At 34.7% G+C, this 19,874-nt stretch overlaps 1 protein-coding gene across 1 annotated transcript; it reads right to left on the minus strand.

Annotated features, from left to right (window-relative positions):
* Positions 1–520: 520 nt before the first annotated feature.
* Positions 521–16,734, minus strand: LOC141813505 (uncharacterized). Its single transcript, XM_074701475.1, has 7 exons — positions 16,439–16,734; positions 5,157–5,228; positions 4,753–4,820; positions 2,829–2,973; positions 2,661–2,744; positions 1,910–1,996; positions 521–819 (listed from the first exon to the last, which is right to left on the minus strand). The coding sequence occupies exons 1-6, from the start codon at positions 16,730–16,732 to the stop codon at positions 1,913–1,915; spliced, it is 747 nt and encodes a 248-aa protein (XP_074557576.1). The 5' UTR covers positions 16,733–16,734; the 3' UTR covers positions 521–819; positions 1,910–1,912.
* Positions 16,735–19,874: the final 3,140 nt, after the last annotated feature.

Raw genomic sequence — 19,874 nt, forward strand, 5'->3', positions numbered from 1 at the left:
AATACTTCAAGTATTAATTCATTAATCTTGAAAATGTCTAATTTCAAAAAAATTTCACCAACAAAAACACAAAAAAACAGTCGAAAATTCCCCAATATAATATATATTGTAAATCTTCATTATCTAAAAAACATATCTCTTCAGCAAACAATAAAATCTATCTTTCCAACGACTCCATACAATTAATCTCGTGATCATCTGTGTACAAGAGAGGACATTATCTCGACTTCACCTAAATTCGACCCTTGTCTACTTCAACAAATCTATTTCGTAATAATCAACTCAATCATGTCCTGAAAACTAAAGAACATATCTCGTATCTTATCATCACATCATAATTTGCAAGGTAACTTGCAACAAATGAACTACAATTTAGACGTTAGCATTTGCGAAAACTTCACCACCATGAAAATTGTCGCGCCGCTTAGCATCAACTTTACGACGAATGATCGTCAATATTTGAGAAGAGTAGTTTCCAAATCTCTAGCAACTCAACAAGTAAGAGTTCATGGGTTCCCCATAAATTGCACAAACGATACCCGAAATAGATTCGAAAGCATACATAGAACTGGAAGTCGATGGCTCATTTACACGAGGGAGCTTAAGATTACAGCAGTTTACATATCGAATTGCTTTTTTCACAGATAGATAAGGGTGAGCATCAAGAAAGATTGTTCCACCTGCACATGTTTTTCAAAGAGCAATAGCTTACACAAACTCGATCGGCATGTGTTTACTCGAGCAGGACCACCTTTGGTGTCCTGCCGCGGCGAAAAGCTGAGAGTTCCTACAGATACACAGCCAGGTCGATCATCAAATCTGCAAGGCAATTGCACAGTGAGTTTGTCAACTGAACTATGGAAGAAATGAATCTCAAAGCAGTCTATGTTTAACAAGTTTTGTCAATTAGGCTCCCTGGTACCCCTTCAACATCAATGAAAAATGAATCGCATAGACAAATATTGCAAGTTTCGCGTCGGGATATTTTAAAAGTGAATGAATTTCAAATGGCTAAATGCTATCGCGAACAGCCCAACTGAATTTTGACTGAAAAGGGTAGGCAGAAAATGCGACATCCCGTTAAGGATGTGAGTTTAGGGCCGAGGTGCCTGAGTTACATATTAAGAGTAAGCCAATGTATCTGCAAGGTTTAGTTGCTAAAGAATCTATAGAGTAAGAGCAAGGTTTAATATTATTCTGAGTCGGGACCAAAATGAGAAAGTTGTGTTGTTTTAGCCATGTCGGCGGTTGGGCTAGTTCAACTAGTAAGAGAAAGACGAGGCGCTTCCTTGAGGTGTGGTTGGCCAAAGAAGCCTTCAACCATCGCATGGAGGCATTTCACCTAGCAACGACATCAGCACAAACAGGGTTCCAAGAGGAGAGGAAAGCTCGATTCTCACTATGAAGGATGAGCTTGCGGATGAGCTCACAAACGAAGAATGAGCTCGCGGAATGTGAGCCATATACATGGGGTAAATAAACCCATATTATGACTGCCAAAATAAAGCTACTAACAATCCTCTGGCTACCTATTCGATACAACTTTCATCATAACCTATAAATAGAGCATATCGATTGCATCTCTCTTGCACCCTTCCTCTCTAACTCAAGTTCAATCCCAGCTAAAGCCGCAACCCCACCCGATCTTACAAGCAATTAACAAAGAAAACATTGAAAAGTAATATCACAATATAACTTTTCTAGTTGACTCGTATGTGATGGCCTTTTTATAACATGATTAACTTGCATGATATCGAACTATTTGCCATGAAACAATGGTGATTAGCGAGTTACTTTATAGCATGTACTAAACGACATTTCCTTTGACCTATGCTAAGCATAACAATTATAGTTTATACAGCATGATCGCATCCTGGAAAATGGAAATAGAGAACATCATCAAGCATACCTGCTACCTCCTCCGGTTTGGTATTCGATAACAAGAACGGGCTATTACATAGCAAGGTAAGAAAAAGCCAACAAACTCCAAAATTATCTGAAACGACAAATATTCGATCAATATAAAAGTTTCTTGAGAAATAGAAAGCTTGTGTACATAAATACAAAGACACTTTAATGTAACAAAATTCATTAGAAGAAGTAAGCTTTTGATAAGGAGAAGTGATAAAGGAGTGAAAAATAACCAGAATCATCGCTTTCATTTGTGTTTCTGAATGACAATAAAAGAGAAGTGTAGGGAATTGAATACATAAAACAAATGAACTATTAGGTTTTATAGTTAAAAGAACTTTCAAATCAAGTAGTGTTCACTTAATTGCTTTAATTAGGCATCTATATTAACTTAAAGTTAAGAACAAACTGTAGCAGCTAGCACAAATTAATGTTAATTCATACACAAACTAATTCTTAGTTTAGTTAGATATTCATCTTGGTGAATCTTTAAGATGATGTGATAGACTTGAACAACCACATGCACGAGAAGATAGAGAACATGATGAGGTTTAAGAGGCTAGCAGCTCTAACTAATCAAAATTCAGCCTGGATTTGTGGTTTTGAAGTTAGAATTAGGTTCATAAGCATCAAGCTTCGGGTAATATTCAGAAATTAAACCTAAAAAATTTATAAACAAGGAACCAAAGCAAAGGAGGAATTACATGACTGAACTTTGCACCTTTGAAAATTGTGTAAAGTGAGCTTACATTAAACAAGGCTGATATGTCCTGCACCATCTCAATATTCTTCACGACAACAAAGATGTGGCGAAGAAGCAAGAGAAGCATCAACTGTATGAGTTTGAACCATTTGAGACCTCCAAAATCAAATACAAAACAAGGAAACAAGCATGCCACAACAAAAATTTGACGTACAACAAGCGTAATGACACGACAGCAAGCAATTCCGTTGGCATTTTCAGCTGCATAATCCTCGTACTCATTCAGCAGATCTTGCTGTGCAGCAGCAATGGCAAGAAAATGTGGGTCATGAAGATCTATCAGTGTATCCCAATCCTCCCTACTAAGAAATGAAATAAGATAAGTTCAGTTTCTGAATAAAAAGAAAATCAAAAACTAATATGCTGGTCAATTTCATTGACAGAAATAGTTAGGCATATACTAAGCAGCAAAGAGCATATGCACAATTATCACTTTCAATCTGAATGTCGTGAGGCAGGCCTTGGAATGCTATGGAATAGGAAGGGGGAGTTCATAGGTCCTCCAAAAGCAGAGCAGTAACAGTTAGAACCTTTTCCAAAATGTTTCAATTTATTAGCTTACCAATCACATAGTAGCTATTGCATATTAGTAACGAAAGCTGTGTAGCATTATGAATCTATGACCAAATCCAAATTTTATTAAGAGATTAAGTTGCATTATTCAAAATTGAGGGTGGGGCAATTGAAATTGCTACTTTCAGGAACGAGTAGTGAATATAAGAAACCACAGAATGGTCATACCCAGACATTCTATCAACATTATATCTTATATGGAGGCCAGGTCTGCCTACAACTAAATTTATTTGTAACTATGCAGTCCATTCTCAATGTATGATTTTAAACCAACATCGACAGCATGGGAATGCTGAAAAACATGTGAGATTCCCACAAACTCAAGTGCAGAACTCTACAAAAGATGTTCAATCAACGTTTAACACCTAGAGAACAGGTCATGTTCGTCCCAATTTTTTGATAATGGATACATGAATGTTCTACCTCCATTAAGCTCTCTATGCATGACAATATCACTAGTAGTATTCAAATCAATTAAATTATGTTTATAACATTAACTAATATTTTTTTAGTGTTCCTCAATCCTCCATCCTTGCACACACCTTTTACTCTTAACATATTTTATTTTTAACTATAAAGTGTAATAGTTATCTTTGAATATGTTTCTCTCATTTTATCATGTATTAGAGCTACACCTAATTGTTTTTTGAATTAGGTTTTTCAATTTTATCCTTATTGCCAAGTGCCTTGGGATATGTTATGCTATTTTTTTTTGTCTTGATCATAAGGTGTACTCACACAACATAGATGTACCCACACCACATTAGATGTGAGACTATTCTCATACGAAGAGGAGCAAGAAGGTTAAACACCTCTCAACAATATTATTATAGATTCAAACCCTTCATCTTTGGCCAGAAGCACTTCTGAGTCTAGCTCACTTACCAATAGACCAAGCAACTTTTAGGCTATTTTATATTGTGGTTACATAGAGTTTCCTCCAATATAGATAGAAATGCTTGCAATATATATATATATATATATATATATATATATATATATATATATATATATATATATATATATATCATGGTGCAAATGTTGTTTGGCTCTACTCCATGTACTAGCCGCTACAAGATTTAGCAGTCAATGTTGAACTAAAATCTGTTAAGTGTGCAGGAAAATGTTAGTGATAGAAAAAATTGATAATCATATTTGCATCAGATGAGGAGCTTGGTAGTGAGCACTTTAAGCTAACCCAATTACATAATCAGTTGTACCATTAAATTAATTAACAAAGCTAATTAAAAAGTTCACTAAATGCATCCAGAATGAAACTAAGGATAGCATTGATAACCAGAATTTATTTATTTATTATTCATATGGGCCTCTTAAAATAATCCCTATCAGTACATGTGTAAAAGATGAACATTGACCCCTAAACAAGAAGAAAAAAGGCTTCAAACAATTCTTTTTAAGCTCCACTAACACAACTATTCTTTTATAGGAAACTGAAGAATTTACACAAGAAACCACCAAAAAATATCCAACAATGCAACAAATACCTGATATCAATGGCCAATACATCAGAACTTGGTCTACTTGGCGGCACAGTATAGTTGGGGCCAAAAGCCTGTGAAGTTAAATTATTTTAACATCAACAATGCTAGACGCATAGGTAATCTACAACAACATAAGGATCATCATGAGTTTTGACTTAAGGAAATGGGAATGTGTTCTCTAGGATATGACAGAGATACTGTCAATTCATACTGAAGTTGTACAAGGAAAAGGAAATAGATTTGTTCAACCAAGAATGCTAATCAGAAACTAGAAAAGGCTGCAAGAAACTCATAAATTTTGCCATATTTAGGAAAGATTTACATGATTAACAAAAGAAATGAAGTTTCAAATTTTTTCTTTCAGTGTACCAAAGGAACAAAGTATTATCAATATCTTAGTGAATTACCTGATTGCATATTTCACAGGTGATATTCCCTTTCTTATCACACCATCTTTGGATACACCTCCTATGGGCAAACTGAAGATAAGAAAAAATATCTGATTCAAACAAAGTACTCGCATCATCTGAACATGAAAAGGAGTCTTCTGCATAAAGAGCTTATCTCTCAGAACTTTGCAAAAACATTACTGAAACTGACATCATCACTCTAGAAATATGGAATGCAGAACATAGACCTAAGACATTATTGCCTAAAGTAGGTGAGAAAAAATGGCTAGCAGAAAACAAAGGCAAAGCAATCAGCAGAAAGATTTACAACTTCATAAAAGAACGCAAAAAACATTTTGAGTGTTTTTGAACTTGAATTATAAATCTGAAACGCTTAAAGAGAAAATTTTGCTTTCAGTAAAACATGATGATATGGATAATTTATATTTACTACCATAAGTCTTTGAAAAGCACACCTGTAAAAGATCATTGTGGTAAAGAGGGCAAAATTTTGGTACCATATGCCTTTGGTTCTTTTCCTAAACTTGTCAGCTATGCGTTCCGTGCATTTTGGCATTCAGCTGACCGACAAGTGATAACTACCAAAGCACCCAAATGAAGCCTGTGCAATCATCTAGGCCACTGTGGTCCACTTTTTTGTTTTTCCAAATGTGCTTATTCTTACAACTTTAAGTAGAGTAAATAGGGTTTCAATTATACATGCATAGCATGATGTGTGCACCAATCTCAGAGATAACAACATGACAAGCAGTGGTCTTAATAATTTGGAAACTTGCAGTTATTATGCACATTTCAGCAATAAACAATTAAAACACCTTGTTTATTGATTTTAAAATTACATGCTTCCATTTGCAGAGCAGCATGGTATCTTAACTTAATCAGCACAATATTTCTTTGTGCTTTTGTTTTGGCTTTACATTTGATTTAATGAGCACCTTAAGAAAGACTTCCAAGTTCCAACAATCAGAGAGGTCCATATTACTCATGTTTATTTCATATTACATCATTTGGACAAAAAAGTCTATGCCAAACTGCACATGATTGTTAGAGTTAAAAATAGTCCGACTTTTAACCACCAACTGAAGATCTTAGACTGTTTGCTTTTTCAAGGCAATGAAGGTGGTATTAAGGCTAAAAGTCACTCAACAATTTCTATTGCATTAAACACTTGACATCTTTGTTCAGGTTATGTGAAAATCACAAGTCTCTCATTTGCTGACTTAATTTAATGTAAAACTCAATCAAAACTACCATAAAACTGGGATAGTTCTTAAATGCAGTGCTCCTTGACGCAAAATCGCGTTAAGGGAGACCCCTGCGCTGCTGGATGCAGTGGGATTTAATCCCCATTGCACAACATTTTTTGTGGGACAGGATTATCAATACAATAGTGGAGAAGCATCTGTCATGCGATTTGGCCTTGAAGGGAGTTGCCCCCTAGTTTTCTTTTAAACAATTTGGATCAGGTGTAACGTTTAAGTGGCATAAATTCAATCATTCATCCCAATTGTAAACTAATATCCTGAAGTGATTAAACTTACATTACTTGTGGTTTGTAGTTTACACTTGCTGCACACATGCCAATCCAACCACTCACCCTCCTGGCATAGCATCATAGGACTACCCTAGAATCTCCTATAGGAATACTTAGTATCCCTCTAAAAGTTAAACAAAGAAGTGCATAACCATCCCCCAGTGACAAGGCTCATGAGCTAATTGTGTCGCATCTCAGAATCTGCCAGAACCCTGTAGACACTTAATCTGGCATCCACTTTAAAAACTGAAAATATAAAAGAAATCAGTTTTAAATTGAGATTAACAAGTCAATCCTAGCTAAAATTAAAGGGGATAAACTTTTAAACTACCCATCATGAGCACCGAACATGTTCATGAGAAAGCAAGGACACATTTGGCTTTGTTCAGAAGATGAAAACAACAACATGCAAAACAAACTAAAGCAGGCTTAGTTAGATAAACAAACAACTAAGCGCGACAAAGAGACAAATCACGGATTCAGGATTGTCCATCTCACAACAGCATTTACGAAGTTGTAAAAGCATAGATAGGTTTTAGCTGTGAGTGTTTACCAAGGTCCCAACTTAACAAACGCCTAAGGAAAAGCCCTCGGCGTGCAAGATAAAGAGAAGGGAGAGCGGAAAAGGTACAAGGGATGGAAAAGAAATAGTTGCTTTCAAACACACATATATAATGAAAACTACTTTTGTGGGTACCAAATTTAGGAAAAATACACACACTTTAGTGGATGATAAATTATCAATTATGATCAATTTCCTTGGAACTGGCAACAAATTAGTACGATGAACCATTTTGGTTTATCTTCTTCGATAAAACTACAAGTCATCGTACAAGAAAATATTTTAGATCAAGATGGGATTTTTAACATTTGCAATACAAAGTTGAACGATGACACAAAAGGGGATTCAAAAGCGGAAAAGTAAATTCATTCCACGAACAAGAACAGCGAGAAATATCAAGTAGGTCAGAACCCCATCTCAAAGGCTCAAATAAATTCACAGAGAGAGAAAGTGAAGAGGGAGGGGGAAAAAAAGGAATAACCGCGCCGAAAAAAGTGGGATAGTGCGCCAGAAAACTCAGTGAGAGAGAGAGAGAGAGGGAAAAAGAAACCGCAAAAATAGCCATTCGCATAAGAGAGTTGTTTTTCCGAGGCAAGAACTAACACCAACGAAGACTTCAGAACATTTTACCAAATCAGAGAGGCGGAAAAAAATGCGAAATGGAGAAGAAAAAAAGAGACCTTGAGGGTGCCATTGCAAGCGCAAGGGGTTTCCAAGTCCGCCTCCTCCCCTTCCTCCTGGCATATCCTGCATTCTACTACCGCCGTTCCTCCCACTTCCTTGTCCTTCTTCTTGCCGCGTGAGCTTCTGTTGATGTTCCCTGGACACCCCACCACCACCACTGCTCCTCCGCCTTCCCCTTCCCCTTCCCCTTCCCCTGGCGAGTCGCCGCCAAAGCCTCCATTGACGGACCCCATTCGCCGGCACGATGCACGATTCCGAGCCCACGAGCCTGTCGATGCAAACCATGAACTCCCCCATCTCTCCGCTCTGCTCCGAACAGACGTCTTGAGCAAAAAGTAGAAGCTTTTATTTTATACGACGAGTCGAAGACAGCAGACAGGACCCAAAAGACAATTTTACGTAAATACCCCCAACAAACCTCAAATTTCCATTCAATAATTTTGAAAGGAAATTATTTGGCGTATTAGATACAATTCGATATCGTTATCAAAACACTATTAATTTTCGTTTACCCTCACAAATAAACGCAGATGATTTCTACATGTGAAATCCGTCACCCAGCGATCTTACACGATCGATTCCATAATTATCTATAAAAAAATAAATTGAGAAGTTACAATTGATCATGATAAAAGAGGAACCTCAGCTTCATCTAAATTTAATTCTGGTTCACTTCAACAATTTTATATCAGAATCAACTTAATTATGTCTTGAGAACGCAAATAATTTTTATAGGAATATTACTATCTATCTAAAAAAATGATAAATCTCAGTCATAACCAACTCAGAAATTTCCCACCGACCACCAGGTAAATCGAGAACGTATAATAATGCTCAGCATCCTTTGATTGCGTTCCTCATTTGGAAGAAAACAAATACGTAATAGATCTCACAAGAATCGCATCATTGTCCCGGACTACTATCTATCTAAGTATAAAATGCTCAGTTGATTATCTCATCCCTATAAATGTTATTATTGTCGGACAAAGTCTCTAGTGGAAGTATGGGATGATGGAGATGACGATTTTATAGACTTATTAATTCTCATTTATTTATAAAATTAATTCTATTTTTTAAGAATAAAAATGAAAACACCTTTTATCAAAAGAAAATATAATAACGATAAATTGAGTCAATCGATTTAGATATGAATTTTAAAATGATAAAATAAGACGGAATAAATTATTTTGACGGATCAAATTAAATTTTTTTACATAAATTAAATCGATCGAAATAACTATTAAAATCGAATAAATTTAATTAATATAAAATTATTTAATTCGATTGATTATTGCATGGACAACAACTGGAAAGATAACTGGAGTTTGTGGAGTGGAATCATTCAAGAACGAGTTTGGTCACCGAAAATCAACATAATTAGGGAATCCATCGAGGAGGAGGGGAAAAAAAGTCAAAGCTTGGAGTTGGGACCCGATTAAATAAATAAATAAATAAGTGAGTAGTTGAAGCCAGGATTAAAATATAAATGATTTTAAAATAAAAATAATTGTCCTTAGTTTAAATTGGTTAAGAAAAAATTAATAATGTGGTTTCGTGTAATTTTTCACCACTTGATTTTTGTTTTAATAATTCAGGTATCTTTTTAAAATCGAATTAATTTTAGAACTAATCGATTAATTTTTCATCGATAAATCGAGACGTATAAATGGATCTTGACGGACGATCCAATGTCATAAATGTTTCAAATTCTCAAATATAATATACCCAGGTGAAATTTAAACTTTTATTATTTAAGAAACTTGTTCCATTTCTTACTATTACATAGTAGCTTTTTCATCTCTTACTATTGCATCATTGCCAAGATGATGAATGACTCACAAAGAGACAAGGGATCATGACCCTCCTCTTAAAAATTTAATTAAAAGGGGTAGCCCGGTGAACAAAATTTCCGCCATGCGGGGTCTGGGGAAAGGATCCATTGTATGCAGTCTTACCCTGCCTTTGGCAAGAGGCTATTTCCAGGATTTGAACCCGTGACCTCTAGGTCACATGGCAGCAACCTTACCGTTGCGCCAAAGCTCCCTTTCTTAAAAATTTAATTAATAAAATAAATTTATTTTACAAGAATAAAAAGTCACAAAATTCTAAATTATTTGGTCTCTTGCCTTCTTTTCTTTTAAAAAAAACTTCTCCTCCTTTAACTTGTAATTTGTGAAAGTATCGTATGTTTCCTTACTTCCCTCTCCTTTTTGCCTTTCGATTTTAGCATATAGATTTTAGAAACATATATTATATTTATTTATTATTCTTGACGTGTTAATTGTTAATTTGATATTTTTGAGTTTTTATATAGTAGAAATCTTAAATCTTTTTTATTGTTTTAGTTTTTAAAGGGTTATTGTTGAATAGTTGTTAGATTTAACATTTAGAATTGATTCTAAGTATTTTTATTTCTTAAAATATGCTGTGATTTTTTATAGAATTATATATGTTGGGATATAATCAAAGTTCCACATTAAAAATATATGGAAAAGATCGCAGATTTAAAATGGAAGATATCTCGATTAGTATGAAACTTTTTGGGTTGAGCCCAACAACAAAATCACAAGGGTTTAGATCTAAAGTGGACAATATCATATCATTGTGGAGATATTTTGATTCCATCGGTACTAACAATTGATATCAGAGTCATGGTCTATGTAGAGTCAAAGTCACGTGGGACCCTCAGGAAAAAAATGAATGAGGTAGGGGAGACCCGGACCATGAAGAGAATAGTAGGGGAGCTCTCAGTAGGAGGAGTCTGGACCCGGACCATGAGGAGAATGGTAGGGGACTCTCAGTGATCCTTTGTCTGAGAGGAGGATTGTTGGGATACAATCAAAGTCTCACATTAGAAATACATGAAAAAGATCATGAGTTTAAGATGGAAGATATCTCCGGTATGAGACCTTTTGGGTTAAGTCTAAGAACAAAATCATAAGGGTTCAGACCCAAAGTGAACAATATCATACCATTGTGGAGATATTTTGATTTCATCGGTACTAACACTATAATATGTTAAGATATTTTTAAAGAAAATCAAATATTCAAAGAATCTCCATCTTCTCGAAAAAATATATTACTGATCAGTCGGTTGAAAAAAAGTTATGAAATTAGTGTTGAAAAAAAAATCTTAAGAGTTTTATGATGAATTTCATATTCATTAGTTCAGTAAACATAAATTCAAAGTTAAAGATTTCAATAACAAGCCAAGAAGATTTAATCTGTCATGATTTGATGAATTTGATTGATTGGAGTATAGCATTACTAAGGATGCTGCATTTTGTGTTTATTACTATCTTTTTAAGAAGGAGTGTAGGGAGTGATAAATTTGTCAGCAAAGATTTTACAAATTGAAAAAAGAAAGAAAAATTACAAGAGCATGGGGGGTCCTAATAGCAATAACTTAGCTTTCAATAAATATCGAGACTTGCTAAATCAATAACATATTAAGATTAATTTTGTTAAAGCAATAGAGAAAATGAAAATTGATTATAGGATTCGACTAGAGTCATTAATTAAGTGCAGTAGATTTTTTATGAATCATGATCTTTCATTTCATGGTTATAATAAATCTGAAGATTCAAGCAATCGGAGATTTTTTTTAAGCTATTAGAATTTCTTGCTGACAATAATGAAAAGTTAGAAGAGTCATACTTCAAAATGTCTTAGAAATATGAAGTTGACATCATCTAAAATTCAAAAAGATATTGTGAAAGTTGCATCATTTGAAACAACTAAAGTTATAATTAGGAGAGGAAAGATTAAGATATTGAGAATGCTACAAGATTAATTAATATTTCTAAACAACATTAATGAGGGATGATGGGTGGAGTTCTTTGTTGGATGTGACTTTCAATTTTTATGAAAAATATTTTATTTATGCTTCCAATATGGATGATACATTTGTAACTCAAAGAAGATCATGATGCAAAATTGAAGAGATGATAAATTACCATCACTACCCTGTTAAATTATTCAACACCTTAAATCCATCTAATTATTTTGCTTCTTTTGACAATCAAAAGTTGATTCGATTAGTTGAATTCTATCCAAGAGATTTTTTTGATATTGATCTTTTGGAACTCTCAAATCAACTAGATATTCGGTTAAATATTAAGCTTTCAAATTTAAAAGGATTGAGTGACATTACTTTGAAAAATAGAAGAGACATATCATATCTATTGGTTGACAAGTTTTTAACATTGACTTTGATTTTACAACTTCCACAATAGAGAGAGCATTTTCTAACTAGCTATGAAGATCGTGAAAAATAAACTTCGCAACAGAATTGGTGATCAATGGTTGAATATCTCTTTCGTGATGTAAATTGAAAAGATATATTTAGTAACTTATCAAATGAATTATTTCATGAATTAATATAAAAAATTAAAAAATCTTAAAGGTTACATTTGAATCTATTAGAATCGAGATGTATTTCACTATTTATTATCTATTAGAATCTTGGACTAATCAATATTAATAATATTATATGGTAATAATTATAATTTATAATTTTTATAATATGGATGTTTAATTTATGATCAACACGGATCAATTCATAAACAGGCGTATATAAATGCAATTAATTATCTTACGGAAAAGCTAACCATTATTATATTGAACTACATCTAATAAAAGCCTTGTCTGTAACAACTGTGATTAGCATCGAACATTAATTTATCGCCCAACAATTTATTAAAATAGCGGATTAAGAGCTTTTAATTTGGACAAGAAGAAAATTGTCGTTGGATGTGATGCCCTAGCAGTAAGCTAGCTAGAAATGGAATCTTTTAGGGTTGGTAAAGTTAACAATGGCAGAATCAAAAATTAATATTTACCCAGATTGATCCCGAATTGATCGAAAAAAAAATCAAGTTCATTAAGTTTTTGCACAATGATACACTATATGAAAAATGTAACATGAAATTCAACATGACACATTACATGTAGTGGTCCCACATCCATACAGTTGAGTATGTAATATTGAATTTCATACTATATTTTTCATACAATATATTATTTTTCTAAATTTTTATAGGCCCAAATTGATTAAATCTTTTCCGATAACATCGGTTGTTACCATCTACCTTTCTCTCTTTCACATTCTTCCTTTCTTCCATCTTAAATTCGAATAACAATTCTTCTCAATGTTGTCGGGGCCCGCCCTCGAAAGTTGGGAATGACAAACAAGTCCCGTTTGTTTGGCAAATTAAATTTACGATTCTCCTTCCTTCCTTCCTTCCTTCCTTTTTTCCTTCCAATTGTCTCTCAACGCTTATGCCTTCCAATTGTCTCTCAAGGCTTATGCCTTCCTACTGTCATATCTCTTGACATATGTGAGAAAAAAGAAAAGACATTCAAATCATTTCAATTTGATGTAAATTTTGTTTCTAATTTTTTTTTTTAATTTAAGATATCTATATCTATATATATATAAAAACAGAGTTGTCTGTCTAAAAATTTCCCGCCTAAATATTAATTATAGACATATTTAACTATATGGAAACAAACTTACACCCATCGAGGACCGCAAAAATCTTTCATACAATTAATATTTATCTATACGGAAACAATTTAAGGAACCTAATTTTTGGAACCTAATATAGCTACACTCAACTCTTTAGTTTCATTCAAATCTTTTATTATGAAAATAATAAATTATATATGCAGTGAATCTAATTTAAGAAAGATGTCATGAATCTGTGTATTTTGCATACAATTAATATTTATCTATATGAAAATAATTAATCATATATGCAGTGAACCTAATTTAAGGAAGATGTCTTAAATCTCTGTATTTTGCATATTAATGATTTTTTACAACTCGAACGGACATACATTTTATTTTTAATTAAGTTATGAAAATGTAGCCTTAGTTAATGTATTTAAATAATTATGTATTACATATCAATTATTATTATTTTTTATCTGATATAGAAATATTTATCTTATGAATTATCATTACCGAAACTGACATCATCACTCTAGAAATATGGAATGCAGAACATAGACCTAAGACATTATTGCCTAAAGTAGGTGAGAAAAAATGGCTAGCAGAAAACAAAGGCAAAGCAATCAGCAGAAAGATTTACAACTTCATAAAAGAACGCAAAAAACATTTTGAGTGTTTTTGAACTTGAATTATAAATCTGAAACGCTTAAAGAGAAAATTTTGCTTTCAGTAAAACATGATGATATGGATAATTTATATTTACTACCATAAGTCTTTGAAAAGCACACCTGTAAAAGATCATTGTGGTAAAGAGGGCAAAATTTTGGTACCATATGCCTTTGGTTCTTTTCCTAAACTCGTCAGCTATGCGTTCCGTGCATTTTGGCATTCAGCTGACCGACAAGTGATAACTACCAAAGCACCCAAATGAAGCCTGTGCAATCATCTAGGCCACTGTGGTCCACTTTTTTGTTTTTCCAAATGTGCTTATTCTTACAACTTTAAGTAGAGTAAATAGGGTTTCAATTATACATGCATAGCATGATGTGTGCACCAATCTCAGAGATAACAACATGACAAGCAGTGGTCTTAATAATTTGGAAACTTGCAGTTATTATGCACATTTCAGCAATAAACAATTAAAACACCTTGTTTATTGATTTTAAAATTACATGCTTCCATTTGCAGAGCAGCATGGTATCTTAACTTAATCAGCACAATATTTCTTTGTGCTTTTGTTTTGGCTTTACATTTGATTTAATGGGCACCTTAAGAAAGACTTCCAAGTTCCAACAATCAGAGAGGTCCATATTACTCATGTTTATTTCATATTACATCATTTGGACAAAAAAGTCTATGCCAAACTGCACATGATTGTTAGAGTTAAAAATAGTCCGACTTTTAACCACCAACTGAAGATCTTAGACTGTTTGCTTTTTCAAGGCAATGAAGGTGGTATTAAGGCTAAAAGTCACTCAACAATTTCTATTGCATTAAACACTTGGCATCTTTGTTCAGGTTATGTGAAAATCACAGGTCTCTCATTTGCTGACTTAATTTAATGTAAAACTCAATCAAAACTACCATAAAACTGGGATAGTTCTTAAATGCAGTGCTCCTTGACGCAAAATCACGTTAAGGGAGACCCCTGCGCTGCTGGATGCAGTGGGATTTAATCCCCATTGCACAACATTTTTTGTGGGACAGGATTATCAATACAATAGTGGAGAAGCATCTGTCATGCGATTTGGCCTTGAAGGGAGTTGCCCCTAGTTTTCTTTTAAACAATTTGGATCAGGTGTAACGTTTAAGTGGCACAAATTCAATCATTCATCCCAATTGTAAACTAATATCCTGAAGTGATTAAACTTACATTACTTGTGGTTTGCAGTTTACACTTGCTGCACACATGCCAATCCAACCACTCACCCTTCTGACATAGCATCATTGGACTACCCTAGAATCTCCTATATGAATACTTAGTATCCCTCTAAAAGTTAAACAAAGAAGTCCATAACCATCCCCCAGTGACAAGGCTCATGAGCTAATTGTGTCGAATCTCCAGAACCCTGTAGTTTTAAATTGAGATTAACAAGTCAATCCTAGCTAAAATTAAGGGGGATAAACTTTTAAACTACCCATCATGAGCACCGAACATGTTCATGAGAAAGCACGGGCACATTCGGCTTTGTTCAGAAGATGAAAACAACAACATGCAAAACAAACTAAAGCAGGCTTAGTTAGATAAACAAACAACTAAGCGCGACAAAGAGACAAATCACGGATTCAGGATTGTCCATCTCACAACAGCATTTACGAAGTTGTAAAAGCATAGATAGGTTTTAGCTGTGAGTGTTGCCAAGGTCCCAACTTAACAAACGCCTAAGGAAAAGCCCTCGGCGTGCAAGATAAAGAGAAGGGAGAGCGGAAAAGGTACAAGGGATGGAAAAGAAATAGTTGCTTTCAAACACACATATATAATGAAAACTACTTTTGTGGGTACCAAATTTAGGAAAAATACACACTTTAGTGGATGATAAATTATCAATTATGATCAATTTCCTTGGAACTGGCAACAAATTAGTACGATGATCCATTTTGGTTTATCTTCTTCGATAAAACTACAAGTCATCGTACAAGAAAATATTTTAGATCAAGATGGGATTTTTAACATTTGCAATACAAAGTTGAACGATGACACAAAAGGGGATTCAAAAGCGGAAAAGTAAATTCATTCCACGAACAAGAACAGCGAGAAATATCAAGTAGGTCAGAACCCCATCTCAAAGGCTCAAATAAATTCACAGAGAGAGAAAGTGAAGAGGGAGGGGAAAAAAAGGAATAACCGCGCCGAAAAAAGTGGGATAGTGCGCTAGAAAACTCAGTGAGAGAGAGAGAGAGAGGGAAAAAGAAACCGCAAAAATAGCCATTCGCATAAGAGGGTTGTTTTTCCGAGGCAAGAACTAACACCAACGAAGACTTCAGAACATTTTACCAAATCAGAGAGGCGGAAAAAATGCGAAATGGAGAAGAAAAAAAGAGACCTTGAGGGTGCCATTGCAAGCGCAAGGGGTTTCCAAGTCCGCCTCCTCCCCTTCCTCCTGGCATATCCTGCATTCTACTACCGCCGTTCCTCCCACTTCCTTGTCCTTCTTCTTGCCGCGTGAGCTTCTGTTGATGTTCCCTGGACACCCCACCACCACCGTTGCTCCTCCGCCTTCCCCTTCCCCTTCCCCTGGCGAGTCGCCGCCAAAGCCTCCATTGACGACCCCATTCGCCGGCACGATGCACGATTCCGAGGCCACGAGCCTATCGATGCAAACCATGAACTCCCCCATCTCTCCGCTCTGCTCCGAACAGACGTCTTGAGCAAAAAGTAGAAGCTTTTATTTTATACGACGAGTCGAAGACAGCAGACAGGACCCAAAAGACAATTTTACGTAAATACCCCCAACAAACCTCAAATTTCCATTCCCTCAAATTTCCATTCAATAATTTTGAAGTAAATTATTTGGTGTATTAGATATAATTCGATAACATTATCAAACACTACTAATTTTTCGTTTACCCTCACACAAATAAACGCAGATGATTTTTATAGGGATATTACTGCTGACGGATATGGTATCGATCTTCAACGAATGTAAAATATTCTGCTGATTATTTCATCTCTTATAGATATTATTATCTGTATTTTAAAAGTATAATTGAGTTGATTATGAATAAAATTATTGAAGTGGATAAAGATCAAATTTTAATGAAATCGAAGTAATATCCTTCTTCATCTTGATCAACTACAACTTTTAAATTTATCTAAGTATACATGCTCAGTTGATTATTGATTATAAATGTTATTATTGGGATAAAATTTCATGTTTTGCTAAAAGTATGGGATGATGGAGATGACGATTTTTATAAACTTATTAATTCTCATTTATTTATAAAATTAATTCTATTTTTTAAGAATAAAAATGAAAACACCTTTTATCAAAAGAAAAGGAAAGATAATAACAATAGGTTGAGTCAATCGATTTAGATACGAACTTTAAAATGATAAAATAAGACGGAATAAATTGTTTTGACGGATCAAATTAAATTTTTTTTATATAAATTAAATCGATCGAAATTTACTATTAAAATCGAATTAATTTAATTAATATAAAATTAATTAATTGGATAGATTATTGCATGGACAACAACTGGAAAGATAACTGGAGTTTGTGGAGTGGAATCATTCAAGAACAAGTTTGGTCACCGAAAATCAACATAATTAGGGAATCCATCGAGGAGGAGGAGAAAAAAAGTCAAAGCTGGGGAGTTGGGACCCGATTAAATAAATAAGTGAGTAGTTGAAGCCAGGATTAAAATATAAATGGTTTTAAAATAAAAATAATTGTCCTTAGTTTAAATTGGTTAAGAAAAAATTAATAATGTGGTTTCGTGTAATTTTTCACCACTTGATTTTTGTTTTAATAATTCAGCTATCCTTTTAAAATCGGATTAATTTTAGAAATGATCGATTAATTTTTCATCGACAAATCGAGACGTATAAATGGATCTTAACGGACGATCCAGTGTCATAAATATTTCAAATTCTCAAATATAATATACCCGAGTGAAATTTAAACTTTTATTATTTAAGAAACTTGTTCCACTTCTTACTATTACATTATAATTTTTTCATCTCTTACTATTGCATCATAGCCACGATGATGAATGAACATAATAGCGGACTCACAAAGGCTGCGTTTGGAAACGGAGACAGATACAGAAATACAGAGACAATTTAGTTTTTTTGTCTCTGTCCCCGTTTGTTTTTAGGAGACAGATACAGAAAAATAGATTTGTGTCTCTGTCTCGGTGGCCAATCCAGTAAAGTTTGTGTCCACGCGGAAAAACGGAGACAGCGCGACAATCGCGGAGACAGAAGAAGGAAACCCAAAAAAACCCTCGGCTGCCGCTTCATTCCTCACGCGCCGCACCCTCCGCGAGCTTCACCGCACCCTTCGCCTTCCTCAAGCCTCCACCTGACGCGCCGGCGTCGCAGCCTCCCTCCGCCGTTCGCAGCTGTCTTTCACGCGGCGCACCTTCCCACCCTCCGTTCGCAGCTTCAGCATCTTCCTCCGTTCGCTGGTCTGGTCCCATTCCGCCTCTCTTTATTTTTCCTTCTGCATCTTGCCATTTTTTGTCTTGTGGTAGCTTGCAGCATAGTTTTCTAGGGCAGGTCTGGTCCCTTTCCGCCGTTCCCATCTAGGACAGCGTAGTTGAGGAGCAAAGCCGCCTTCAGTGGTTCACCTGCAGCAAGGTCGAGAACAGCAAGATGAGGCGGAAGGCGACGCGGTGCGGAGGGAAGAACCGGTGCGGTGCAGAGGACGAAGGGAGAAGGCCGCGGAGGCGATCGGCTCCGGAAGGCGACGCGGTGCGGAGGGAATAAGCCGGTGCGGTGCGGTGCGAGGACGAAGAGAAAGTTAAGTTATAAAGGGTAATTTAGTCTTTTAAGTTAGGAATTATGTTTCTGTATTTTGTATTACCAAACATAATACAGATACAATCTATATTCTGTCTCTGTCTCCACTGTCTTCTGTATTTTTGTATTTCTGTCACTGTCCCTCGCGTCCCTCGTTTCCAAACACAGCCAAAGGGACAAGGGATCATGACCCTCCTCTTAAAAATTTAATTAATAAAATAAATTTATTTTACAAGAATAAAAAGTCACAAAATTCTAAATTATTTGGTCTCTTGCCCTCTTTTTTTTTTAAAAAAACTCTCCTCCTTTAACTTGTAATTTGTGAAGGTATCGTATGTTTCCTTACTTCCCTCTCCTTTTTTCCTTTCGATTTTAGCATTTAGATTTTATAAACATATATTATATTTATTTATTGTTCTTTACGTGTTAATTGTTAATTTGATATTTTTGAGTTTTCATAGAGTAGAAATCTTAAATATTTTTTATTGTTTTAGTCTTTTAAAGGGTTATTGTTGAATAGTTGTTAGATTTAACATTTAGAATTGATTATAAGTATTTTTATTTCTTAAAATATGCTTTGATTTTTTTATAGAATTATATATGTTGGGATATAATCAAAGTTCCATATTGAAAATATATGGAAAAAATCATAGATTTAAAATGAAAGATATCTCCGTTAGTATGAGGCCTTTTGGATTGAGCCCAAGAACAAAACTATGAGGGTTTAAACCCAAAATAGACAATATCATATCATTGTAGAGATATTTTAATTCCATGCATCGGTACTAACAATTGATATCAGAGTCATGGTCTATGTAGAGTTAGAGTCACATGGGACCCTCAGGAAAAAAATGAATGAGGTAGGAGAGGCCCGGACCATGAAGAGAATGGTAGGGGAGCTCTCAAGTAGGAGGAGTCTGGACCCGGATCATGAGGAGAATGGTAGGAGGCTCTCAGTGATCCTTTGTCTGAGAGAAGGATTATTGGGATACAATCAAAGTCCCACATTGGAA

Source organism: Curcuma longa, chromosome 20, assembly GCF_044706935.1.
Source record: "Curcuma longa cultivar G26 ecotype Majalengka, Jawa Barat chromosome 20, ITB_CL_G26_1.1, whole genome shotgun sequence".
In the NCBI taxonomy this organism is placed as follows: Eukaryota; Viridiplantae; Streptophyta; class Magnoliopsida; order Zingiberales; family Zingiberaceae; genus Curcuma; species Curcuma longa.